Source organism: Hemiscyllium ocellatum, chromosome 5 (assembly GCF_020745735.1).
Source record: "Hemiscyllium ocellatum isolate sHemOce1 chromosome 5, sHemOce1.pat.X.cur, whole genome shotgun sequence".
Taxonomy (NCBI): Eukaryota; Metazoa; Chordata; class Chondrichthyes; order Orectolobiformes; family Hemiscylliidae; genus Hemiscyllium; species Hemiscyllium ocellatum.
Window position 1 is genome coordinate 81,391,891 of NC_083405.1, and position 23,944 is coordinate 81,415,834.

Consider the following 23,944-nt stretch of genomic DNA (forward strand, 5'->3'; position numbering starts at 1 on the left):
AACCAGAACCATTATACGGAAGTGCACTCTTGACATCTTCATAACTTTTTCTCATGTTTCCATAATTAAAATGGTAAAATGACAGTGGATGCCAATTATTATCAAATTTGTGCCAAATGATTTAGATCTGAGATAACCATTTGCATTTTTAACTTATGTTATCACTTTCTGAGATGCATTTCACAGAAATACTCATTACTAGTATTGTCTCTCATCATATGGATTGCTAATGTAGTATGTGTTGGATAAGAAGCTATAAGCAGATTGCAACATTTCACTGGAATCATATCTGGGAATGACACCAATATCATCAGACAGTGATTTACATTCTTGATCCTTTTGGAACTTGCTCAAAAAATTAAATGTTCGTGACCTTCAGAAAGTTATGGAGATATTAGAAACCACTTGTGAAATAGTAGCTCTTTTGAAATACTGAAGACGTTAATACATTCAATAGCAACGGAATCAATTCTTTACCTTTTTGAAAAGGCCATTGCTTTGTTAAATGTTTTAGTTTAGAATTCATAGCCAGATTGAATACACTAAAAAAAGCCCACCTCAAATTATAAGAAATTGATAGAATCTAAGCTGTGTAGAGAAATAAAAGGGAACCACTTGTGCTCCTCTCCCACTGCAACACTTTACAAATACCCAGCACTGTACAGAATTGCTATCTTCTGTTTCTACTTTGACTGCTATGAGGTTGACTTTCATACCTGAATGTGTAAAAAGATATAAACATACCTCCTTCTCCAGATCCAGAGCCATTTTCTAGAAAAAAACACAGAAAACAGTAGTGAATCATTGTTAAACTTGAGATATTAGCTGTCATTTCACAAAATAATGTTAAAACAATACACAGGTTATCAGTAGAGACTTCTTCTGTATAAATCTCAATCAGGTGCTTTAAAAGATATGTTATCGCTATAAATCAGAACATATCAAGGTACAACTATGCATCCAGGTGCCTTTTAGATGTTGTAATTGTATCAGCCTCCATCACTTCTTCTGGCCCTTATTCTATACACGCAACACGCTCTGCGTGAAAAAAATTATCCCTCAGGTAACTTTTTAAATTGTTTCTCTCTCACCTTAAACCTATGCCCTCTAGGTTTGGACTCCCACACCCACGAAAATGACCTTGGTTATTCACCCAATCCATGCCCGTCATGATTTTATAAACCTCTATAATGTTGCTCCTCAGCCTCTAAGGCTCCAGGGAAAAAAGCCCCAGGCTATTCAGCCTCTTCCTATAACACAAGCCTTCTAGTTCAGCAGCATCCTTGTAAATCTTTTCTGCACTCTCTCAAGTTCAACAACATCCAAATAGGAAGAGTTTAAAGGGATACGAGCCAAATAATGACAAGTGGGTCTAGATTAGATTGTGATATGTGGTCTGCACAGACGAGTTCGACCGAAGGGTCTGTTCCTATGCTGTACAACTCTATGACAAGTTGTAATACAACTGAGAAGTTTGTTCACATCAGAAACTACGATAGTGCAAACCTATCAAGTCTTAGAATGAGATAACGTGAACAACATAAACATTCATCCAGCCCTCTAATTCATACGTCCAATTTTCTATTGTTCTATTTTGAGTTTTGTTCTCTAGGTTTTTGTTATTAGATTGCAATAATTTGTTCTGAATGAGTTTATTTCTTCTGGATCCAACAGATTTACTACAGTTATATTTTATTATGTAGCTTTATCTCCCTAGAATCAATGACAATGTTTCAGGAATAGAAACAGCAAACTCCCTGACTCTAACTCAGGGCAAGAATTTGGTGTTTGGTGGCCAAAGACAAAACCGATAGTTCCTGGAACAACAGTGTGAACCCTGGGTAGTTTGACCTCCTAGACCTCAGCTATAAGTCAGTAGTCAGTCTCTGCTCCTAATTCTGTAGAAAATGGCAGCTTGATGAGAAGGAGCGGAACAATGTCCGGCAGACCTAAAGGAACAATCCCTGACATCCATTGGGAATGGGTTTCAGGAAATTCATATGATGAGACAAAACTGTCACATATATGCCAGGCCAGGTAAGGTTGGCAGATTTCAAGCCCTAAAGGATAATACTGAACCCATGGTGGGGTTTATTTTTACAATAACACATTCATTGTCACTATTACTGAGATTAGCTTTCAATTCCAGGTTTAACAATTTAGACTTTTAATGTCCAGCAGGTGCTATTGAGAGATTTGAACCCATGACCCAGAGCATTAAGATGGCAGCTATATGACCAGTCCAGTGATAGTAACACTACACCCCAATCTCCCCATAAGAACAGTGGGAACACCATGATGAAATCTTTCTTTTTTGCAGCAATTCCTGATGAAAGGCTTATGCCCGAAATGTCGACTGTCCTGTTCCTCGAATGCTGCTTGACCTGCTGTGCTTTTCTAGCACCACTCTTTTAGAAGCTGACTTTAGCATCTATAGTCCTCGTTTTCTCTATATTTTACTGCGTAGGCAAGCAATCTGTGGAAAAATGCAACATTCGGAAAACATACAGTTCAAAAGGGTTGCTACATTTGTTTCTGACTCAAACAGTTCAGGCTCCCTAAAAAAACAGTTGCTACATCACAGTCAACTGGAATTAGAAGACAGAAAAAGACAGACTCCATGCAGGAAATGATTGGTTATGCTTTCAATGGACTGCTGAGAGAGCAACAGAACCATACTGGCTCTGAGTAGTTGGAACTCAGTTGGAAGTCAAAATCAATTGAATAACTCTATGCAGTCAGATTTAAACCAGGTGGGTTGACTGGTTAATCAAGGCATTAAGCTGAAAAATGAATCAGAGAATGGCTGTCATCTATTTTTGTTGAGTTCAAATGTACGTACCTTGCAGCTGTTTAAACTTAACACAAATGCCAAGCAATGTTCATTCCCAATAAGAAAAAATCTTACCATTTTTCCCTGACATTCAATGTTATTCACATCTCTGAATCCCCTACTATCAACATCCTGGAGTTGCCATTGACCAGATGTGAAACTGGACCAACCATTTAGATATTGTGACTACAAGAGCTTGAAATTCTGCAATGAATAACTTTCATTTTTACTCTCTTACCCCTCAAAGCAGGTTTGGCACAATGGCTCAGTGGTGAGCACTGCTGCCTCACAGCGCCAGGGACTGGGTGTGATACCACCTTGGGTGACTGTCTGTGTGGAGTTTGCACATTTTCCCCTTGTCAGCATGGGTTTCCCCCGGGTTCCCCGGTTTCCTTTCACAGTCCAAAAATGTGCAGGTTAGGGGGATTAGCCATGCTAAATTGCCCATAGTGTCCAGGGATGTGCAGGTTAGCTGGGTTAGCCATGGGATACGCAGGGTTACAGGGATGGTAGAGGTCTGGGTGGGATGCTCTTTGGCGGGTCAGTGAGGACTTGATGGGCCGAATGGCCTGCTTCCACACTGTAGGATACTATGAAGTTGAAAGTATGGTGGTGGGATACTCTCAAATTGCCTGCATGGGCTCAGCACCAACAACACCACCCAGAACAAAGCAGCCCAATTAATTGGCAGCTCATTCGTCACTTTAATCATTCATTTCCTTCACCTAATGCCCAGCATCAGCATATGCAAGCTAACCATCCCTGAAATGCACTGTAACAACTCACCAAGGGTCCTTCAACAGCACCTTCCAAACCCATGACCTCAACCATTCACAAGCAAAGGCACAGGAACACCACTGTCTGCAAGGTACCCTCAAAATCTCACACCATCCTAACTTGGAACAACACCCTTACTCTTTCCACTGTTGCTTAGTCAAAATCCTGGAGCTCCCTTGCTAACAGTACTTCACATGTACCTAACTCTCAAGGACTCCCAAGGTCTGCAATGATTCAAGAAGGAAGCTCAACACCATCTACTGAAGGGCATTCAGGGATGGGAAACAAAAGATGGCCTAGACAGCAAAAGATAAGAATTAAGCGTTCATAATCATCTTTAGTCAGAAGCATAAAGTAGTTGATCCAACTCAACCTGTGCTTAAGTTTCTCAGTATTACAATTGCCAGTATTCAGCTAATTCAACCCATGTGATGACAACTTCTGGTTGAATATATTAAATACAGCAAAGTCTATGAACCTCAGTAAGATCCTAACTGAAGTACTGAATACCTGTACTCCATAACTACACTATTCTATACACTTGCATCAATCTGACCAATGTAAAATTAACCAGGTATGTTACCACCTTATCACAAGAAACAGATCCATCCAATCTGGCAAATTACTACCTCTTCAATCATTTCCAATCTATTCTATTCCCTATCATCAGCAGTGAAGTTGTTATTGGTAGTTCGATCAAGTTACACTCTCACAGCAGTCAAGTCACCATAGTCTTACCAGACTGTAAAGCTGCTCTGTCAGAGAGAGAGAGAGAGAGACAGACAGACAGACAGACAGACAGACAGTTGGTGGTGATTTAACCTGAGGGCCACCACACCTCAGGCAAGGGGAGAGGCTGAGAAGGGAAGTCCTTCATGTTAATGTCAGCTGGTGGGGGGATTGAACCAACACTGCTTTGTAAACCAATCATCTCATCAACTGACCTAAACCAACCCCTCTGTGGTCAGCAATGCTCAGTTCTTTCCAAATCTCATTCCAGCTTTGATCCTGACATAGACAAAAGATCCATTTTCCAAAGATGAGATAAGAGTGATCAATCTTAACATCAGTGCTACATCTGAGTGAATAATAGCATCAAGGAATCTTAGTAGAAGAGTAGTTGATGGGTATTCAACAGAAATCTTTTCACTGACTGTAGTGACACCTAACACAATTGTTGGAATCCACTTATTGCAGCCCAGAGGATGCTTTCAGGTCAGATATTTTTAATCAAACTGTTCAGTGATTTTATGACATACTTCACAGTAGATGAGATATGAATCCAGGTCTGATTCAAAAGTAAGGATACTACCATTGTGCCACAAGGGTCCCCTTGTTTTCAGATTAGATTTTATCTAATCAGCCCGCTCAGACATGTTATTGTACATGTCAGGAGCAGATGGGACTTCAACTACAGCCTTTTGGCTCAGAGGTAGAGACACTACCACCGCACCACAACAGTCCCTCAATATAGCCTGGCAATCTGTGTAGATATATTTAATCAACTTGTTCAGAGATGTTATCACAACCAAAGCCTCTTGGTTCAGGAGTAGAAAAACTACCACTACATCACAAAAACCTCATTGTTTTCAGGTTATATTTGTTTCTAGTACCATTCTAGTACCCACTAATGGGCCTTTTCTTGGATATTTCTAATCAACATGTTCTGAGATGTTATTATACCCTTCTAGAATAGGGATAACTGGAACCTTGGCCTCCCAGCTCAGAACTAGGGACATTACCAATGTCACACAAAGCCAATGTGTTTTCAGTTTAATCTCCAAGACCCAACTTTATCAATGGGACCCCTCCATAATAAGTTCTCAGGTGTTGGTGTTTGGAAAATGTTCAGTCACATATGTAGCTGCTCAGCTAATGTAATGGTCTGTTTCCATAAGCACATATAAAGCTAGACTTAGAGAACATTTAGGCTTGGGCAAATAACAATCACGCTACTCAATATTTTATTATTAGTTCATGCAATATAAGTGCTGTAGGCAAGGCCAGCATTTATTGATCCTTCCTAATTCCCTTAACTGCATCAACCATATAAATACCACAGGCTAGAAACTGGGTTTCTGCAGTGAGTAATTTTCCTCCCAATTCAAAACCTGTCCACCATCTAGAATGCAAAAGACCAGGATATGCAGAATACTCTCCTCTTGTCTGGATGACAGCAGCTCTAAAACTGCTCAAGATGTTTGATACCATCTGGGACAAGGCAACTTATCTGACAGGCATATCATCCACCACCTTAAGCATTCACCACATCCACAACAGCACAGCACATATATAGATGATATATAGATGATCCTATATATCATCTCCAGGATACATCACTGCAACACATCAAGGCTTTTTTGAACAGCTGTGCTAATAGACATAACCAGTACCACTTGGAAGGGCAGCAGGTACATTAGAATATTGCAAATTCCTCTTTAAGTCACACATGATCCTGACTTGAAGATGTACCACTGCCCCTTTATCAAGATTTAGTCAGTATCTTGGAAGTCCCTTCCTAATAGCAGTAATGTTTTACCTTTATCACACAATCTGCAGCAGTTCAAGAAAGCTGCTTATCTTCTTAGTATAATTAGGGATAGTCAACAGATGACTACATTGTGCATTTGGATAAATATTAAATCATTCCAATCCTGCCATATTCCCTGTTATTCAGAGTTACGTGGCCTGCTGACATTATCAGTTAATCACTCACCAACATTAACTTAAGTTTATATAACACCTCATAATAAAATACTCTGTCGTTGTTCACCAGAGTATTGTATAAAAAGGTATGATCGGCACTGAGCGATGTAGAAAATATTCGGACCAAAGATCAAAATCTTTGTCAAATTGTTAGGTTTTATGAGAGAGGGAAATGTATTACAGAGGAGATGTTTAGGGAAGGAATTCACAGCTTAGGGGAGCAGCAACTAATTCACAGCTTAGGGACACAGAAACTAATTAAGTTTGGAAATGCTCAAGTTGCCAAATTTAGAGAAACACTGACATTTCGAAGGGTCATGTGGCGAATAGAGTTTGCAGAGATTGGAAAGGATGGGACCATGGTGGGATCTGAAAAAAGAATGAAAATTTTAAAATTGAGGTATCGCTTAACCAAAGAGATTGCAAGTTAAGATAAATTACATAGCAAGTTGAGTGAAAATTTTCAGCCATCAGATACAGATATGATAACAAAATAGAATTTTTCTGAACTTCAGTTATCTTTGGGGTTTCTCAAATCACAGATTTTAACCTCTTGTCACTTGGTATTTTAACCAGACACAATTTTATGATTATGATGTAAAACTGAAGAGGAAACTGGTCTACTGCCAGTCAGAAGTATAGGACTTTACAAGACTCAATGCACTCCTGAAAATGTCAAGTAGGACACCTGAGAATTTGCATCAGAAATTTCAAACTCCTTTAATTACTTCTTTCTATGTGGCTGCACACCACTGACCTTGGAATGAAAATGTGCTTTTTATACTGCTCGCTGTTTTTATTTGCTCATGGGAGGTAAGTGTTGCTGGCTTTAATGCCCAGCTCAATGTTTTTATTCACTTGCGGGATGTGAGGGTTGCCGGCTGGGCCAGTGTTACTAATTATACAGTTGCTATCAAGAAGATGGTGGTGAGTTGCTTTCTTGAATAGATGACGGGCTCCTGCCTGAAACGTCGATTTTCCTGTTCCTCGGATGCTGCCTGACCTGCTGTGTTTTTCCAGCACCACTGTAATCTTGACTTTAATTTTCAGCATTTGCAGTCCTCGCTTTTGCCTGCTTTCTTGAACTGCCATTTCCATGTACCGTATGAACATCCAGAGTGCTGTGAGGGAGGGAGTTTCAGGATTTTGACCCAGCGATATATTTCAAAGTCAGGATGTTGTGTAACCTTAAAGGGACTTGCAGCTGGTTGGTGAAAGTTAAGCATCTCAGGACATTTCGACAGGAATTCTAGCGATAGCACAACCACCTTCAACCAGTTCATAAATGACCTCCTCTCCATCAAAAGTGCAGAAGCGGGGATGTTTGCTGATGATTTTACAATGTTCAACACAATTCATGGCAGATGTGAAGCATGCTGTGAACAAGGGCCAGGGCAACATCCAGGCTTGGGCTGAAGTAGCAAGTAACCTTCAGATGGCATTACAAATGCCTAGCAAAGATAGTTTCTAACAGTGAAAATCTAACCAATCCCATTGACATTCAATGGCATGTTCATCACTGAATCCCTCGCTATCAACATCCTAATGGTTACTATTAACCAGAACTTGGTCAGTATTTTCCACCTGTTTCCATGACATTGTGGCCCTTATCTGGTGGTAGGTAGAGTCTGTGTTCATAAGTTCATAAGATATAGGAGCAGAATTAGGCCATTCAGCCCATCGAGTCTACTACGCCCCCTCCCCCAACTGATCATGGTTGATATGTTCATCAACCCACTTTCCTGCCTCCTCTCCATATCTCTTCACCCTATTACCACTTTAAAAAATCTGTTCAATTCCTCCTTAAACTTACTCACCATCCTAGCATCCACCGCATTTTGGGTAGGAAATCCCACAGATTCACAACCCTCTCAGAGAAGGAGTTTCTCCTCAACTTAAATTTGCTACCTCTTATCCGAAGACTATGACCTCTCATCCTGGAATGCCCGGAAGAGAAAGCATCTGCTATTTTATCCACACCTTTTACATCTTGAATACCTCAATTTGACCTCTCCTCATTCTTCTAAATTCCGGACAGTATAGGTTTAAACATTTCAATCTCTCCTCACACAACAAGCCCCTCATCTCTGGAATCAGTCTAGTGAACCTCCAATGCCACTACATCTTTCCTCAAATAAGTGGACCAAACCTGTGCACAATACTCCGGGTGCGGTCTCGTCAATACTTACTTCCCTTTATATTCTATTCTCTTAGCTATAAAAGCTAACATTCAATTTGTTTTTTTTTATTATCTGCTGCATTTGCATGCTAACTTTCTGGAACTCATGAAAAATGACACCCAAATCCCTCTGCATCGGACTACCCTGAAATCTTTCCCCATTAAGATAATAGGTTGCCTTCCCATTTTTTGACCCAAATGCATGATCTCACACTTATCCATGTTAAACTCCATCTGCCACATGATGACCTACTCTCCTAACTTGTCTATATACATTTGTAAGGTTCTTATATCCTCATTGCAATTTACCATCTCCACGTGTTTTTGTGTGATCTACAAATTTAGCTCCAGAGCCTTCTAGGAGAAAGTGAGGACTGCAGATGCTGGAGATCAGAGCTGAAAATGTGTTGCTGGAAAAGTGCAGCAGGTCAGGTAGCATCCAAGGAACAGGAGAATCGATGTTTCAGGCATGAGCCCTTCTTCAGGCTCATGCCTGAAATGTCAATTCTCCTGCTCCTTGGATGCTGCCTGACCTGCTGCACTTTTCCAGCAACACATTTTCAGCTCTGATCTCCAGCATCTGCAGTCCTCACTTTCTCCTAGAAGATTTTAACCTACTGCGAATCCTCTTGCAAGGATACCTACCTTGAAGAAGCTCGTCTCCTCCCTCTACAAGGATCTCAGTGAGTCGCTCTCTCACTGCACCCCCTAGGTCATCTCCTCTGCCCAGAAGCTCTTCAGCCACATTCTCAAACAGACTCGTTACCACAGCCACATCTCCTTCCTCAGCACCTGCCTACGGAACCGACTGACCCCGCACGGACTCCAGACTATGTTCAGACCAACAAAGTTTGGACTCAACCAGGACAACCAGTACCTACAACAAATCCGAAGCCTCCAGCAACAGACCTCCCTCCGGATCCTCCACCGCGACATTAACCGCCTCAACCTCTCCACCCCTCTCACCCACTTCAACCTCTCACCCTCAGAACGTGCAGCCCTCCACTCCCTCCGTTCCAACCCCAACCTCACTATCAAACCGGCAGACAAGGGAGGCGCGGTAGTAGTTTGGCGTACTGACCTTTACACTGCTGAGGATAAACACCAGCTCGTGGATACCTCCTCCTACTCCCCCCTTGACCATGACCCCACTTCTCACCACCAAACCATTCCTGAAGAAGGGCTCATGCCCAAAATATCGATTCTCCTGCTCCTTGGATGCTGCCTGACCTGCTGCACTTTTCCAACAACATATTTTCAGCTCCAGAGCCTTCTATCCCTGTATCCAAGTCATTAATGTAGATTGTAAATAGCTGGGGTCCAAGGATCAAACCCTGTGGCAACCCACTAGGTAGAACTTGCCATCCAGAAAAAAAAACATCTATCCCAACTCTGTCTTCTGTCCATCAGCCAGTCATTTATCCAGGCTAACAAATTACCCCTAATTCCATATGATCCAACCTCGTGAATTAACCTTTTGTATGGCACCTTATCAAACACCTTCTGCAACTCCAGATAAATTATATTTGCACCATCCCCATTAACCACTTTTGCGTGTCACTTCTTCAAAGAATTGTAGCGAATTAGTCAGCATGATTTGTAGATTTGGAAGGTACTATCAAAGGAGCTTTGAGTGCTGCAGTTCATCTTGTAGATGGTATACTACTAACACTGTGCATTGGTTGAGGAGAGAGTGAATGTGGATTGGATGCCAGTCAGGTGGGCTTCATTATCCTGGTTGGGATTCAGTTCCTTAAGATTTGTTGGAGTTGCATCTATTCAGGCCAGTGGAGCATATTCGATCACTTTCCAGATTTCTGTTTTGCAGATAGTGAACAGAATTTGGGAAGACAGAAGACATTAATAATAGGGGATTCTGTGGTTATACTTCTATTGAATGTCAAAGACAGATGGTTAGATTTGCATTTGTTGGAGATGGTCATTGTCTAGCACTTGTATGACGTGAATGTAACTTGCCACTTATGAGCCCAAGGTTAGATCTTGCTGGATAGCGACACAATGTGCTTCAGTATGTGAGGAGTAGAGAATGATGCTGAAAATTGTATAAACATCAGTGAGCATTCTCACTTCTTATCTTATAACAAAGAAAAGGTCATCGATGAAGCAGCTGAAGCTGTTGGGCCTACGACACTACACTGAGGGACTCCTGAAGAGTGTTCTGGGATTAAAACAATTGATTTTCTACATCGAAAACCTTTGCAGTTTGTGCTAAGTATGTCTCCAATCTGTGCAGAAGGTTTTCCTGAATCCCACTGACTCCAATTTTGTGATGGCTTCTTAATGCCAGACCAGGTCAAATGCAGTCTTGATGTCATGGGCAGTAACCTTCATATCATCTCTGGAGTTCAGCTCTTTTGCACATGGTTGAACCAAAACCAATCAGATTAGGAACTGAGTAACCCTAGTAAAATGCATACTGAGTATCAGTGAGCAGGTCGTTGCTGAGCAAATGCAAGAATTCTTCCAATTCCTTGCTGTTCAAAAGTACACTGCTAAGTGTTAATTGACTGGGCTGGATGTATCCTGCTTTTTTGTGGACAGGACATACTTGGGCATTTTTTCATAATGCTGGGTAGAAGTCAGCATTGTTGCGGTATTGAAATGATTGCCTAGTTCAAGTGTACAAGTCCTCAGTACATTATTGGACTGTTGTCAGCGCCCATAGCATTTGCAGTAACCAGTCCACAATATCTTCAGCTATTTCTAGATATCACATGGAGTGAACTGAATTGGCTGAATATTGGCAACTAAGATGCTCGGGACATCAGGAATGGGTCACCAACATGGCATTTCTTTCTGAAGACAGGTTCAAAGGTATCAGCCATATCTTTTGCAATGATGCAACTGATCAGTTTTACCATCATTTGGGTGGCGATGTTTATGGACCTCCCTCCTCCTTGTGGTTGCTTAATTGACTGCCATCATTCATGACTAGATATGGCAGGACTGTAGAGCTTAGATCTGATCCAATGATTGATGATTTGCTTCGACCTGTCCATTGAAAGCTGCTTCCACTGTTTGGCATGTAAATAATTCTGTATTGTAGCTTCACGAGATTGGCACCTCATATTTAGATAAGCATGTCCCTTCTCATTCACTCGTTCTAGTCTTCTGTTTTTGTCTATAAACAAATGGCCGATGCAATGTAAAATACAGCTTCACACAGTTAAGTCATATTAGGGAAAGTATATGAAACTAATCAAAGAGAATTTTTAACTACATAACATGAAATCAAAGTCAATGTTGTAGCAAGGAGAGCTGCTGCACACAGCTGTTCCATTTGATCGCTGTAAACACAGTATGACTTGGAGAAATTGTACAGAAATATCAATGAACAGATATCCCTCAACTGCAGGCACACCCTTACCACCCAGAACAACAAGTGATATTTGATTCCACAACTTGTAGTCACGAGGCCTATAGGGATGGGAAGTCACATCTTGAAGCTTCAGCATTTGATTCTTTTTCTCCCCACTTCTTACAAGGATACCCAGCAGAGCTGTAGCAATGGACTTTCTGGCCAGGGTTTCTGGTAGAATTACTGCAGTCACCTCACATCTGAGGTAAAGGCAGGACTCATTTTTATTATTAATTATGGGATTTGGGTGATATACTGGCTGTGCATGCATTTATTGCCCAGACCTAGTTGCCCTCGAAAAGCTGGTTTTGAGCTACCTTCTTGAACTGCTGTCATTCCACATGTTTTAGGTAGATTCACACTGCTGTAGAAAGTGAGTTCCAGGATTGCGACCCAGCAGCACTGACTGAAGGGTGGTTGGTTTTATTTCTAAGTCAGATTGGTGAATGGCTGTGGTTGCAAGAGTTGGGTTGGGAGGTAGTTGCGGTACTTACAGGCAATGATGTTCCCATAAAGGCAAGGGATTTATTACTTGAAGTAAGTGAGCCCATCATTTCTGACTATACTCAGGGGCTACTAAACACATAACTCATTGGCATGTTTGGAACAGAGACATTGATATTGGGTAGGACACCTATAGTAATTATTAATAGGATGAACAGTCTTTGATAGGGTTCGAATAGGCTCCAACACCAAAAGCCCATGCACAAGGGCATCACAGCAATCAGAACAGTCTCCCACTACCTCTATTCAAGCCACAGGGTTTGCACTGTATAAAAAGACATGAAAAGGAAGAATAAAAGCAAATTTTGAGCAGTTGGTAGATTTTATATAAAGACTGCAATAGTAGAAGACAGATTGAGGATGTCCAAAAGCTGCACCATACTTGAAGGACGACTCTCTGAAGGAATCTTCTTCTCAGCAATGGGAGGAAGAAACTGCTTTTTCCACAAAGCATACATGACTGATTGTAGATGAGGATGTAGCAGGAATACTGTGTTCTTGGATACAGTGCAGGAAGTGCTTTAAATGATATAACAAGGTCGATGATGGTGAGTATGCATTTAGTTACAGCCTGATATCACTCCTACCTCATTCTACCTTTTCAGACCTATTCCACACATTGCACAGCTTCCCCCCCACCCCCCCCGCCCCATTCCAAACACCCAGTTTATCTTACAGCTGGAACCATGCTTCATTTTCCATTAATGTTCTTCAATAACTGCGTTATGTATATTTATAATCTTTAATGTTAGTTGCTATATGTTTGGATTTCTGGTTTTGAGTTAGTAATTAGTCTGAAGTCAACAATTAAATAAGTATTCCTATAACAGTGGTGATTTCTTTCTTAACTAATTTTGAAGTCTAAATGCAGTGTGAATAGATTTGTGCACTAATGGATTTTGTTTATTTTAAAGTGCTTGCAACCAGTCCAGGAAACAATAGGGCTCCAGAGAGGGTGCTGGAATCTGAGTTTCTATTAAGCTTAAAGAATATAGAACAAAGAACAAAGAAAATTTACAGCCCAGGATCAGGCCATTCCGCCCTCCAAGCCTGAGCCGATCCAAGTGAACTGTCTAAACCTGTCGGTCAATTTCTAAGCATTTGTAAACCTCTGCTCCCCACCTACTCATGCAGCTGCCCAGATGGATCTTAAATGAATCTAACGTGCCTGCCTCTACCACCTCTGCTGGCAACATGTTCCAAATGCCCACCACCCTCTGTGTGAAGTACTTACCACGTATCCCCCTTAAACTTTCCACCTCTCACTTTGAAAGCATGACCTCTCGTTATCGAATCCTTCACCCTGGGAAAAAGCTTGTGTCTATCCACTCTGTCTAGTCCCTTCATGATTTTGTAAACCTCAATCAGGTGTCCCCTCAATCTCCTTTTTTCTAGTGAAAATAAATCTAACCTATTCAAACTCTCTTCATAGCTAGCACCTTCCATACCAGGCAACATCCTTGTAAACCTTCTCTGCACCCTCTCCAAAGCCTCCACATCCTTTTGGTAATGCGGCACTTAGAACTATACACAGTATTCTAAATGCGGCCTAACCAATGTCTTGTACAATTTTAACATGACTTGCCAGCTCTTATACTCAATACCCCGTCCGATGAAGGCAAGCATACTACATGCCTTCTTGACCACTCTATCCACCTATACAGCAACCTTCAGGGAACAATGGACCTGCACTCCCAGATCTCTCTGCCATCAACTTTTCCCAAGACTCTTCCAATCATTGTATAATTCGCTCTCGAATTAGACTTGCCGAAATGCATCACCTCACATTTGTCTGGATTGAAAGCCATCTGCCACTTTTCCACCCAATTCTCCAGTCTATGTATATCCTCCTGTATTCTCTGAGAGTCCCTTACGCTTTCTGCTACTCCACCAATCTTTGTGTCATCTGCAAACTTGCTGATCATACCAACAGTGCCCTCTTCTAGATCATTTATGTATATTACAAACAACAGTGACCCCAGTACTGACCCCTGTGGAACACCACTGGTCACCTTTCTCTGTTTAGAGAAACTCCCTTCAACTACTCCTCTGTGTCCTGTTGCTCAACCAGTTCTTTACCCACCTAGCTCGAACGCCTTGCACACCATGTGACTTCACTTTCTCCATCAGTCTACAATGGGGAACCTTATCAAATGCCTTCCTAAAGTCCATGTATATGACATCAACAGCCCTTCCTTCATCTAACAACTTGGTCACTTCCTCAAATAACTCTATTAAGTTGGTAAGGCATGATCTCCCCCACACAAAACCATGTTGCATATCACTGATAAGCTCATTCTTTTCTAAATATGAATAGATCCTATCTCTCAATACCCTCTCCAGCAACTTCCCCACCACCGATATCAGGCTTAATGGTCTGTAATTACCCGGAATATCCCTACTACCCTTCTTGTACAGCGGGACAACATGAGCAACCTTCCAGTCCTCCGGCACCTCATCTTATTTAAGGATGTCACAAAGATATTTGTCAGGGTCCAAGCAATTTCCTCACTCGCCTCCCTCAGCAACCTGGGATAGATCCCATCTGGTCCTAGGGATATGTCCACCTTAATAACCTCTAGCATGCGAAACACATCTTCCCTACTTATGCTAATGTGATCCAGACTAATCAAACTTCTATCTCTAATCTCAAAATTCATCATGTTCCTTTCCTCAGTGAACACGGATGCAAAGTAATCATTCAGAATCTCACCCATTCTCTCAGGTTCGGCACACAGCCTTCCTTCATTATCTTTTAGTGGACCAATCCTTTCTCTAATTACCCACTTGCTTCCTATATAAGAATAAAATGGTTTTGGGTTTTCCTTAATTCTGCTTGCTAAAGCTATTTCATGACCCCTTTTAGCCTGCTTGATTCCTTGTTTAAGACTTGTCCTACTCTTCCGATATTCTTCCAGGGCCTGTTCTGTTCTTAGCTGCCTAGACCTTATGTACACTTCCCTTTTCCTCTTGGCTAGTCATACAATTTCTCCTGTCATCCACAGTTTATGAATCTTGCCCTTTCTATTCTTTGCCTTCAATGGGACATGCTTATCCTGCACTGCCGTTAACTTATCTTTGAAAGCCTCCCACATCTCAAATGTGGACTTCCTTTCAAATAGCTGTGTCCAATCCACATTTTCCCTCTCCTATGTCCACAACTGAGAGACTTTTAGTTTTAATTTTGAATTTAAGTGTGTTAGTCCTGAAGATTTTGATACAGGATGTCTGTATAGACCAGTGCACCTAAGAAGGGAATGATAGACTTAGTGTATTAGATTACCTCAAGAGTGAAATATTAATGTTAGTCTCAGGGCAGAAGTGTGGATATGAAAATGCAAATATCATTATTAAAGCTTAGCACAGTGATGCGCAGGTGTGAGGTAGCTCCAGAAAGAAGCTATCATAGTTCCAATCTAAAAGCTGAAATCACAAGTGATTTAAATCTACTCAAGTGTTAGGTACAGGGACTCTGCTGTGATTATTGTGAACTGTACAGAAGCTTTAATATTTCAATTTTTAAAGGAGTGTTTTGGCAATGATCTGCATTACTATATGTTTAAAAACATCTGATCTTGTATTTTAAGTAGATAGATAAGTCTATTTTATCAATGTTCCTTTTGTAATAAACATCTGATTTGTTGCTAAACTAGAATCTTTAGCATTGTGTTCTTAAGTTTCATATGTAGACACTGCTTAAAACCAAACCAAAATAAAATATGATTTACCAAGTCAGTTTCTTGTCTGAGATCTGACCTACCCTGTAATAGCATCAGCTGGGATCATAACAAATATCCATCTATTCAATCTCATCTTCATGCAATTTGATGCCACACCTTGATTCTCCCCATGCTCATCACCCTCATCATTTGCACTATGGCAATTAACTGACCTTATACCACTGCAATTATTTCTAAGTCTGTTCTTCTTTTGAGGAACAGAGCACAAAGCTCAAGAGAAAGCAAAGGAACTAGAGGTGAAACTGACAAAAAATTGCACTTAACAATTGCAGAGGTTGAAGGGCCAGACCTCAGTGATGTATCAGCATCTCTGGTATAAAATTGAGACCACACAGTTACCTGGTAACAAAATGAAATATCAGTGGCCCACACATCATACAATACTCTGTCATGCCACTTAACTTCAAAAGCAAGAGAAATATGATCATCTTTGTAGTGTTATGTTGGACACTTTTACTGACTAAAAACATTCCTCTCCTCCAAGGCCTCTAGATGTACAGCAGCAATTGTTGAACCTCTGAATTAATTCTCAGGGGAGCTGATTTGTCTGGGGGTACACAATCATAGGTCTTATAATTACAGTGCACCAGTACAGTTACATAGACTGTGATGGGTCCAGTTCGACAGATTAGACTTTCGCGAGTTTTGAGATTTGTAGCTCAGGTTGAGGTTTTGGATGTAGGTTTTCTTGCTGAGCTGAAAGGTTCATTTCCAGACATTTCGTTACCTTACTAGGTAACATCTTCAATGGACCTCAATGCTGAAAATTCCTGAATATAGAAAGCAGGAATTTTCAGCATTGCTTCGCGTGAGATCCACTGAAGATGTTACCTAGTTAGACTTTCACGTGTTCACTGAGTAACAGCAAATAATGGGGACAAATACAGTTGTGGAGGGTGTATTTTGGAGGGAACATCTCTCTTCAAGCTTCTTGCACAATCAGGAAATTAAAGAATATACCAGATTGAAAGAAAAACTGATCAAATCTGTAAACACTAGTGGTAGATTAGAAGATTTGCCAGGTTTTAAGATTCAAGAAAAATGACCAAAGAAAAGAGGGAGGGAGTCTTAGAAAACTTCCCAAAAACACTTGCAAGTCATGAAATGAATGACAGGAATGATCTTAAAGCAATCACCAGTACCAGGGAAAAGGTACTGGGAAAAGAATTAGACCTAACTGTTGACAATTTCTAGGGGATGGCCTTAAAAGAGGAGGCTGAAGAGTTAGCAGATGCACTTGTTATGATCTTTCAAAATTCATTAACTTTTGGAAGAATGCCAGTGAATTGGAAAGCAGCCAATGTAACACCTTTATTTAAGAAAGGAGGGAGACAGGAAAAGCAGGAAACTATAGGTCAGTTCGTCTAACACTGGTCCTTGGGAAATTGCTAGAAATGGATGAAGTTATGGCAGGATACTTAGAAAATCATGAAGTGATCAGACAGGTCAATATTGTGCACATCAAATTAAATATCAGTTAATGTGTCTTTTATTTTATTTGAATAGTGCCATAGGATCACTTATGTCTAGCTAACAAGAACCTCAGTTTAATATCTCATCCAGCAATGTAGTAATCCTTCACTCCTGACTCCGAGAAGCGAACACTGCAACAGCTGACACTAATCGTTGAACAAGTGACAAAATGTTATGTATGAAATATTACAACAGCTTCTAATTCATTCTGAAGCAGTTTCCTTTGGGGAATGGAACAGTGAAAGCAAGTATAGCCTAAGCATAAGAATCTTAATACCAGAGTGTAACAAAGAGATCTAGGGGTGCAAATACAAATATTTTTAAAGGTGAAACTATTGGTCGAAAATAGTTTAAGAAGGATAAATGGAATTCTAGATTTTATAGATAGTAGGAATGAATTTCAAAGCAAGGAAGTGTCACTGAATCAGTAAAAGTCACTAGTTAAGATGCAGCTGGAGTACCATATGCTGCTTTGGGATTACGTAGAATATCAGAGCCATGAAAGTGTGCAGTGAAAATTTGTTTAAATTATAATAGGAGTGAAAGATTAGAGATACGAATAAAAAACTGAAAATTGTGCCTTTTTTCAGTGCAAGATGTGATCTAATCAAGACTCAAATTTGTGAAAAGCTTGAAATGATAAATAGTCCTCTTCTGGCTGGTAAATCAATTAATAAAGTTACTACTTTACGAGTATCACTTTTAAAAAAAAGATTTTAGAAGATATTATTGAAACATGAATATGTTATCATCTGCCCATTTGAGGCAAAGACTACAATATAAATTAAATGGAAATTGGATAGGTTTTTGTAAAGGAAATATATAAAAATATTTTAATATTCAATTGGAGTATATGGCTCCAGTTGAAGAATAGACACATATATTCTGCTCCTGAGCTATAAGCACTATAAACATCATTAGGCTGTAACATTAGCAGCTCATGTTTATTATATTTATTGATGGCTTTATGTTGCTCTTCTTTACTTAAATGTGACAACAATGTCCGATGAAACAATTGAGTTGATAAATCAAAACAGACTGTCTATTTCAATGTGACAAGAAATTATTATTTTACTGAAGAAGTTGGAATTTATTTCATGTAGCCAATAAGCTGACATATATGATTAAATAACAAATTATACGACCTCTCCAACTTCCCTCTTTCAATAGTCTGTAAACTTTCCCACATTGTGGTATCTCCTGAATAAGTTAGTTCATGATTTATTCTGAAAAGAAAATTCCATGAATTTGCACCACTGTTACAAGGCTTCACAAACACAAATGTGAACCAAGACTTTGGGATCAGAATCACACTAATTTCAAAGGATAGAAAATTGCTGGGCTGAGAAGTTGACATGTTACACCTGAATTCTTAGTATGTGGTTCAATCTTCTGAAACTTGGCATCAGGAACTGGAATCACAAAAGGTATAAATTTGATTTGTGCAGAATTGTTAATAAACCCTGTTATGGTACTGACCGTGGACTGCACATGTGCTAAAAAATACTATCATTGGAATCAGTAATGGAAAGTCTAAAAAGAAATAGCTGTTTCTTCCATGTGCCCCTTACATTCCAGCATCAAGGGAATCCAGAATTATGTGGAAAAGACAGGAAAATGGAGTTGAGGATTATCAGATCGGCCATGATCTTATTTAATGGTGGACCAGACTCAATGGGTTGAATAGCCTACTTTTGGTCCTATGTCTAATAGTCCTATGATCATTTCCAGTGCACATATGGTAACAGTCCTGAACTCTCGATGGAATATAGAAACTGCCTTAAAGAGAATGCTGATCTTGACAGTACGTGGATCACAAACATTTCAAACAACAATCTATTGCTAAGGGACCAAGTACCTTCATATTAAATGCTCAGCATGGAAGAGGATCTTCCAGAGGAAGACTGACAAGTTATTAAAGACTTCAGTCACTTTTGCCTACTTCAGTGTCAATAATGATAAACATCTGGTCTGTGCTGTCACTAGTGCAAGCACCTGCCTCAGCACCTGAAAGGACTCCCAAGACATGGGATCACACTGACCTCCAAATGAGACATTCCGATTCTATGTGAACAATTCCAATTGTACAGTAATTACTTTGAATTGCATGCAGGCCAGGGGATGGTGCAGACGGGATTTAAGGCTGAAGTGAGGCTCCTTGCTTGGAATTTTGAAGAGTAACGGGGTGATACAGATATTAGAGGGGCCTCTCCATCACTGCAAAATCAATCCTAAAACCCTTTATGATCTTTTGGCCACATATAAATGGTGCATTTCTGTAGGCGTTACTATCCAGAGATATGTTTCTGCAAACATTCATCTCGTTAATGTGTATTCATCATGGGAGTTCCTGCCATGGACTTAGTTGGAGTGAAGGCAAGAAGTTGGCAGCATCCCTATCTGCCACTTTATTAAATCTATCCACAGGTTTCCTGCTCTAACCTTCTCTTGTAGCCATTGTATTTATAAGACTAGTCCATTTCAGATTCTGGTCAATGGTAATACCCAGAATATAGATGATGGGGGATTCAGGCACATTAATGCCTTTACACATTAACGGATGATAGTTAAACTCTCTCTTGTTGTGGGAATGGTCATTGTCTGTGTTAGGATGATGGGTCTGAACACAGAAGTATTTACAGACTTTTTTACAAAATGTGCTGTTTTTCAAAGGAGAATTATCACAGAAAAATTGTGGAATTAAATTTAATGACTGCCTGGTAAAGTCCAGTGTGAAGCCAAATGAATATCACACTTGTAAATTATCAGGGAAGTTTCAAGCAGGGTAAGATTTAACAAGAAGAGATAATGAGGTGTGTTGCCTATTTCTCTCTTCCCAGCAGAAGATCATTTCTTGCAGATCTGTCTGTTTTACCTTCCAGGAAATAAAACCATTAAGAAGCCAGTTTCAACTCAGTTGGAGTGGATTAGTGAGATTGAATGCTCATGTACCAGCTGGGGTTTGAGTATTCATGTGTTATGACAGTCAGTGAAAGGACTATCCCTGGTTATCTCTGTGTTGCAGGTAAAGACTTTCTTGCAAGTGCTGCAAACCAGTTAAAACATTGAATCAGGATAAAGGAACTTCAATAACCTGCAAAACGAAGAATTTTAAAAATGTAGTTGTTCAAGCTGCAAAGTTATGGCTCTCAGTAACCTCCACTACAACGGTTGCATCCTTGAACCTTCACCTCTTCCTAAACAATCCAGAGATTGATCTGTACCTCTGTTTTCATTCTGTTTATCTTTTTGGACAACTTCATATTTCTAATCTGTGCATGTGTGTGCTGTGTTGTTCATTCTTCTCAAACTTAATAATGAATAAACTCACTCTTTTTTCTTATTTCAAAGCAAGCCTGATTAAATTGGCTCCTTTAGGTGTCATTGAATGTAGATGCAACTCAATTAAATGCTCACTACTACCAAAATTGCTGTGTGGATGGGTTAAAATTCTGGTTAAAAGATGGAAGAAAAAGAAATCTCTAAATATAAAAGTGAAGATACCAAGGCATCAACTGTCATGTCTACAAAAAGGAATGCAAGTTAAAAAATTGTTAATGTCCTTGATGATGGCAATCTCACTATGTCATGCTTTGCAAAAACAAATGGAGGACATTAATTTTAATTTGTTTCAAACTATTGATTGAACACCGATAAACTTTTATTTCAAGAGAGGGAAGGGAATCTATTACATATGTAAATTGTTTTTATTTAATTGTATGCAGGCGGTTGGCATTAATTAGGGATTCACATTTCCTATAAAAAGAAACAGACTAAATCTGGTTGTTAGGTTAGGAGGTGGATATTTGTAATGTGTAACTCTTGTACATATATGCTTACAAATGTGCGCAAAGATTGGTCCCTGTTGCATTCTTCACCTCCAGGCTTTCCTGCGTATAACAAGTGCAAGTTCAGATAGGAGCCAGAGAAATAGGCAAATTTCGAGGGTCTTACAACTTACTATGAGTTCCACATTATGCATTCTGTCCCCTTCAGTCCACCCCAAACATCAGCCTACCTTCAGCAGCACTTAAAAATGACCAGTGGTCTCAGATCCCTTATAAAAAACGAGGGGCATTTTACTGTGCTGTTTGTTGGTTGTTTGCTTTCCTAACCCATTCCCATACACTGCAGATAAAGTAATCAGCATTTGATATATGATTAGTAATGCTATTCAGAAAGTTATTTGTCAAATACATTTTCATTTCCAACAAGGAAACTATATTTAAGATATCACAAAAAGAAAGTTTAAAGTAAAATGATGTTTTGATCAAAAGTTGAGTGTTCTGATGTAATACTCACCTGTATAACATAGACCTTCAGTTACTGCTGTGATTTCTTTCTGATACTTGCATGCAGCCAGCCTCATGAAACATTCATTTTGGTAAGTATCTCCATTGGATGCACAAACTGGGATGTAATGTGTATGACACTGAAAGACAAAAAAGAAGGTTGTTAATTGTATGCCTCTAGATCGTGACACAAGTTCCTTCTCTCAAGGTCAAGCATGATAAAACAGAACAAGAAGACAACCATTTAGAACAAGAATCGATAGCAAGTGGAATACTATAACAAGACTGGAAAAGTCTAACACTATATCTCAATGTCTTCCGTTACTACCATGCTAAAAACCAAATCAAATGGTATATCACATCAGTGTGTCAGCTGGTTCAAGCTTTTGTGGGGGTCCTTCCATTTAACATTTGGTAAAATGATCCACCAGCTGCTTCACTGACCTTACGACTCTGATTTCACGGCTCAAACATAGACATCCCCCATGACTCCTAGTCCCCTGCTGTAGGTTCAGCTAGCTGATTAATTCAAGAACTCCAATTGCAAAAAGGCTAACAGTATTTTATTAAGAGGTTTACTGAAAATTTCTTCCTTTAACTTCAAGCTAACTACATCTTCCAATTGCTCCTCTCTTTATCAACTTTATCTTGGACTGAATACTAGCTCCCAATCGCAGCTGCATCAAGGTCAATAGATGTAGCATTAACTGAAAATGTGTTGCTGGTTAAAGCACAGCAGGTTAGGCAGCATCTCAGGAATAGGGAATTCGACGTTTCGAGCATAAGCCCTCCAAACGTCGAATTCCCTATTCCTGAGATGCTGCCTAACCCGCTGTGCTTTAACCAGCAACACATTTTCAGCTGTGATCTCCAGCATCTGCAGACCTCATTTTTTACTCGAAGATGTAGCATTAACTCTATTTCAGTTATAGATCTGGCTTTATCTCTCAACTTCCAAGAAGGTATAAGCTACAAAAGACCCAAATCAGGCAGTTTCTCAGCTGCTTTACATGGGCTAAAACCAGTTAGCTATAACAAAATCGAACCCACAGAGGTAAACATAAAATATGGTATATCACTAAGCTCCATCAATCTGCCTGGCTATGTGATACACCATGTTGTAGTCATAGAGATGTACAGCATGGAAACAGACCCATCGGTCCAACCCGTTCATGCCGACCAGATATCCCAACCCAATTTAGTCCCACCTGCCAGCGCCCTGCCCATATCCCTCCAAACCCTTCCTATTTATATACCCATCCAAATGTCTCTTAAATGTTGCAATTGTATCAGCCTCCACCACTTCCTCTGGCAGCTCATTCCATACACGTACCACCCTCTGCATGAAAAGTTGCCCCTTAGGTCTCTTTTATATCTTTCCACTCTCACCCTAAACCTATGCCCTCTAGTTCTGGACTCCCTGACCCCAGGGAAAAGACTTTGCCTATTTATCCTATCCATGCCCCTCATGATTTTGTAAACCTCTATGAAGTCACCCCTCAGCCTCTGACGCTCCAGGAAAAACAGCCCCAGCCTGTTCAGCCTCTCCCTGTAGCTCAGATCCTCCAACCCTGGCAACAACCTTGTAAATCCTTTCTGAACCCTTTCAAGTTTCACAAAAACTTTCCGATAGGAAGGAGACCAGAATTGCATACAATATTTCAACAGTGGCCTAACCAATGTCCTGTACAACTGCAACATGACCTCCCAACTCCTGTACTCAATGCTCTGACCAATAAAGGAAAGCATACCAAACGCCTTCTTCACTATCCTATCTACCTGCGACTCCACTTTCAAGGAGCTATAAACCTGCACTCCAAGGTCTCTTTGTTCAGCAACACTCCCTAGGACCTTAGCAGGACTTATACACTTAATGGTAAGATTTGCTTTCCCAAAATGCAGCACCTCGCATTTATCTGAATTAAACTCCATCTGCCACTTCTCAGCCTATTGGCCCATCTGGTCCAGATTCTGTTGTAATCTGAGGTAACCTTCTTTGCTGTCCACTACACCTCCAATTTTGGTGTCATCTGCAAACTTACTAACTGTACCTCTTATGCT

General features: G+C 40.2%; 1 protein-coding gene across 1 annotated transcript in view; it reads right to left on the reverse strand.

Annotated features, from left to right (window-relative positions):
- LOC132816089 (tomoregulin-1-like) overlaps window positions 1-23,944 on the reverse strand; it is a 232,773-nt gene that overhangs the window by 95,023 nt on the left and 113,806 nt on the right. The window contains exons 3-4 of the mRNA XM_060825521.1: window positions 21,894-22,023; window positions 745-771 (exon numbers count right to left, since the gene is read on the reverse strand). Coding sequence (XP_060681504.1) covers window positions 745-771; window positions 21,894-22,023 — 157 coding nt within the window. The remainder of the gene's footprint in view (window positions 1-744; window positions 772-21,893; window positions 22,024-23,944) is intronic.